Source organism: Glycine soja, chromosome 1 (genome assembly GCF_004193775.1).
Source record: "Glycine soja cultivar W05 chromosome 1, ASM419377v2, whole genome shotgun sequence".
In the NCBI taxonomy this organism is placed as follows: domain Eukaryota; kingdom Viridiplantae; phylum Streptophyta; class Magnoliopsida; order Fabales; family Fabaceae; genus Glycine; species Glycine soja.
In genome coordinates this window covers 3,705,066-3,709,112 of record NC_041002.1, presented here as the reverse complement: position 1 = coordinate 3,709,112, position 4,047 = coordinate 3,705,066, and the positions used below count along the sequence as shown (strand labels likewise).

The window sequence follows — 4,047 nt, the reverse complement described above, 5'->3', positions numbered from 1 at the left end:
ACTCATACAGATTGATGATCTGTATGAGTCATATGGATTGTCAATCCGTATGACTCATACGGATCAACAATCCATATGATTTTTTTAAAAAAAATTATTATTTATTTTTAAAAATTAAAAAAAAAACTCATACGAATTGTTGATCGTCATGAAAAATATCAAATAACCAATGTAAATCCATATATATAAAATGTAAATCGTCGTGAAAATGTCAAATAACCAATGTATAAAGTATTTTTTGTAATAATGAACTTTTGTTTTTGGTGTTGTCTACTTGTGTTTTTGGATAAAAATTTTAAACATTAGAGAAACCTCTAACCAAGTCAAAATATCTTGTTTTCATATAAGCTTAATAAAACATGAAATTAAGAGTTATTTTAAAATAATTAATATAAAAAAAAGCCACAAGATCCACTATTGGAAATATTGACATATATACAACACTTATACCTTTATTTTGAGAACACAAGATCTTGTCTATTTTGAGAACACTAGCCCACCAAACAATGTCAAACTTTTACCTTTTGAAATACTGACGTATATGCAACACTTATTATAAATACATTGATAAAAAAGACATGTGATATAAAGATATAACTAAAAGAGCCATGAGAGGCCGAATAAACAAAGGAACAAACAATACAAATATATAAAGATTGTAGCAACCTGTTTGTCAAACCTTCAACTAGACATGGTTGTGAAGTTAACTTAAAAGGAGAACACACATAAATCTTCAAACAAGGTCTGCGCCAATAATCTAACTTTTATGTCTCTCCAAGTTTGAGAATACTGATCATAAGGAAAAATATATGTTCATCAGTTATAGAATAAAACAATTTGTGCAGTGTTAAAAAATAAGATGAAAATCTAAAGTCTAATGACTGGGCACTTCAAACACCACTAAGTAGAAAAGTGCTAAATGAAATGCTAGTAAGTAGAAAAGTGTCAAATTGAAATGGTTTGTTTTTCTTAATTAAAGAACAAAAGATGTATAAGAAATTCAATTTTTAGATCAAAAAATATTTTGAATTCTCAATTGAAACATATAGGGTGATTATTGGGCTTTGATTACTGGAGCACTTTAAATTGTTCTTAGATGTTAGAATTAAGGATATGACAAAAAAAGAAAGAAATCCAATAAATATATAGGAAATAAAACACAATAAATGCGAACATTTATATGACTTTGTTTGGATATGTAAGATCCTAAAATTTTGTGAAAATAACAAATTTTACTCTTTGAAATTTTAAAACTCAAACTAGTCTGAATAGACACGTTGATACAGTTTGCAAGAAAGATACTGTTAAGAGTATGACATGAAAGGGGAACATTATTTGTAGATATATTTGTGGTAATCTGACTATGACTAAATAGAAACATTTAAAAGGATGAGTAAAACTTTGTAAACTTGAAAAAAATTTAACTCAAAATAAAAATAATAACATGAGATAAAAAGAGGATATTTTAACCTTTTATAAGATAACCATTCACTCTAATTTCTGGAAATTGAGCTATTTTTGACAAGGCCTCCCCTGTTTCCTTCCCACATTGCTTCTCTAACTCAGGGCAGCCCCAAATCCTCAACATTTTCAGACTGCCAAGGCTTAGGCTCATTGGAAGACTCCTCAACTTGGAACAGAAACCAATAGCCAATTCATGAAGCAAGGGAAGGTTTCCAAGACATTCAGGCAAGGATTCTAGGTTTCTAAGGTAATATAGTGATAATGAATGCAGGACAGTCATATGTTGTAAAGCTTCATGCAAACTGTTTATCTCTCTGCATCTTTCAATCCTCAAATACATGAGAGAAGGACTAAATATCCATTGTGGGAAGTAAGCACCTTTATATCCTCCCACCCACAAACTCTGAAGTTGTTGGGTATCTGGGTGAAGCACTTCAAGAATTTCCTCAACATTTTCTTGTAATTCCCACTCTTCATCATATCTGTCCCATGACAATGTCAACTTATTCAGTTGCTTACTTGACATATTGGCATCACTGGCATCCTTTACACTTTTGACTTTCCCCAAATGTTTGATCTCAAGATCTCCTTTAAGCTTCAATGCTCCTAGTTCTACCAAAAGGAACCCTCTTTCCTTGCCAACAAAGTACTTGGTTAAACTCCTTAGGGAAGTTAACTTGGCAATCTGAGGAGGCAAGCTTGATAGTTTGTAGCAATCCTTCAAAGACAGTTGTTGTAGATATTTTAAGATTATCAAACTGTTTGGCAACATTTGGAGACTACGACAGTGGTCTAATTTCAGTATCTGCAAATTCCATAATTTACATAATGATTCTGGAAGAGTTTCAAACTCGCCCCCAGAAAGATTCAAGTACCTTAGATGTTTTAAATCACCAATTGAAGATGGCAATTCTTCCATTTCTCCTAAGTGAAGCATCCGCAAAGAATAACATTTCAATACATCAGGAGAAAGTGCACCACCACGCTGATGTGGCAATAAATAGGTCCTCAAAGATTTCACTTGATGCAACTGGATTGAATCGGGCCTCAGCCTATGATCTGAGAGATGGTGAATTCTTTCAGTCCAAGTAGATCCATCATTGCCTTCTGTGACACAACAAACATCTTCTGTAACAGATCGTGCAAGATCATGAACAAGATTATGCAACTTAAAACTTGTAACTTTGCCAAATTCATCTTTCTCAATATCTTGAAAAAATGATCTCCAATATAGTTCATTCCATAGATCCTCACCAACATCTTCAGCATCTAATCTTTCATTGGATAAAATAAATCCATTAGCCATCCAAAGTTCAATTAATTGCTGCTTCCATATTCGTTCATCTTTGGGAAATATTGCACAATAAGCAAAACATTGTCTGAGTCTTATTGGTAACTTAAAGTAACTTAATCTTAGGGAAGCCATTATGGAGTTATCTTCGAGTGATAACTCCAAAAGGTTTCTTCCCTTAACATTCATGAACCACTCATGTTTCTTTCTTGCAGAATGTAAAAGACTTCCTAGTGCTTTTGCAGCAAGAGGCAATCCACGACACTTCTTTACTATCTCCTTCCCCATGTTCTCAAGCTCTACCTCATTTGGTCCAAAGGCTTGGTGCTTAAACAATTCCCAACAATCATTGTCAGATAACAAAGATAATTCATGAGGAATTTTTATTGTTCCCATGATTTCTGCAACCTTTGATAGACGGGTAGTGACCAAGATGGAAGCGCCCTTTGCCCCACAAGCCAATAAAGATTTCAACTTCTGCCAATTCTCTTGCTTATCATCCCACACATCATCCAAAACAAGCAAATATCTTTTTCTTTGAAGCAGATCTTGAAGTCTTCTTTGTTGTGGCTCAAGATCCAAATCCTCACAAGCATGCCCAGATGCTGCTTTGATGATAGCTTTTATCATTCTCCTCAAGCTGAAATCTTCTGAAACACATACCCAAAATCTTAACTCAAAGTGACTGACTACCTTCTTATGATTGAAGACGAGTTGGGCAAGTGTTGTCTTTCCAAGTCCCCCTAGACCAACAATTGGATAGACAGATAAATCCTCCGATTGAGGAGCATCATCAACCAAAAAATTTACAATTTTATCCTTATCTTCTTCTCTTCCATAGATTTGTCGATCAGTTATGGATGATGTGGTTTTCCGCCACTCAATGACTCGACTTCTCTCAAGAACCATCTCAGTCAAATTAAACTTATTCCTTTCATCAGAAATTTCTTCTAACATCTCTCTTACCCTTTTCATTTTCTTAACAATTTTGTAATGGAAAACAACATGCTTGGGAAGAAAAGAGGATAAGTAAGAGCTTTGTACCTTGTTTGATGGACCACACTCGTCCAAGATGTCATCCAGGATGCGAGCTGCATCCTTTAGCTTTCCCAGCCAATATTTAATACCTATGTTTGAGAATTTTTTCTCCTCAGCATCTTCAAGCGTAGCCTTGATTGTAGTGAGCAAGCTGGCAATCCTTTTCATGTCTTCATCGAAACCAAAGAATAGTCCTAGCTCCTTTTGAATGAGCGAGTTCAATTTCTCAAGCACAATTTCAACAACAGCCTCAG

At 34.1% G+C, this 4,047-nt stretch overlaps 1 protein-coding gene across 1 annotated transcript; it reads right to left on the bottom strand.

Moving 5' to 3' along the window:
• Nucleotides 1-621: 621 nt before the first annotated feature.
• LOC114410285 (disease resistance protein RGA2-like) lies at nucleotides 622-3,778 on the bottom strand. Its single transcript, XM_028374168.1, has 2 exons — nucleotides 1,471-3,778; nucleotides 622-789 (listed from the first exon to the last, which is right to left on the bottom strand). The coding sequence occupies exons 1-2, from the start codon at nucleotides 3,728-3,730 to the stop codon at nucleotides 758-760; spliced, it is 2,292 nt and encodes a 763-aa protein (XP_028229969.1). The 5' UTR covers nucleotides 3,731-3,778; the 3' UTR covers nucleotides 622-757.
• Nucleotides 3,779-4,047: the final 269 nt, after the last annotated feature.

What these genes read in the sequence shown, in the direction of transcription:
- LOC114410285 (XM_028374168.1), bottom strand. Translation starts at nt 3,730, where the DNA reads ATGAAAAGGGTAAGAGAGATGTTAGAAGAAATTTCTGATGAAAGGAAT. An exon ending in GAATGGTTATCTTATAAAAG is followed by an intron (nt 790 to 1,470) that starts GTTAAAATATCC and finishes CCTTATGATCAG; the next exon opens with TATTCTCAAACTTGGAGAGA.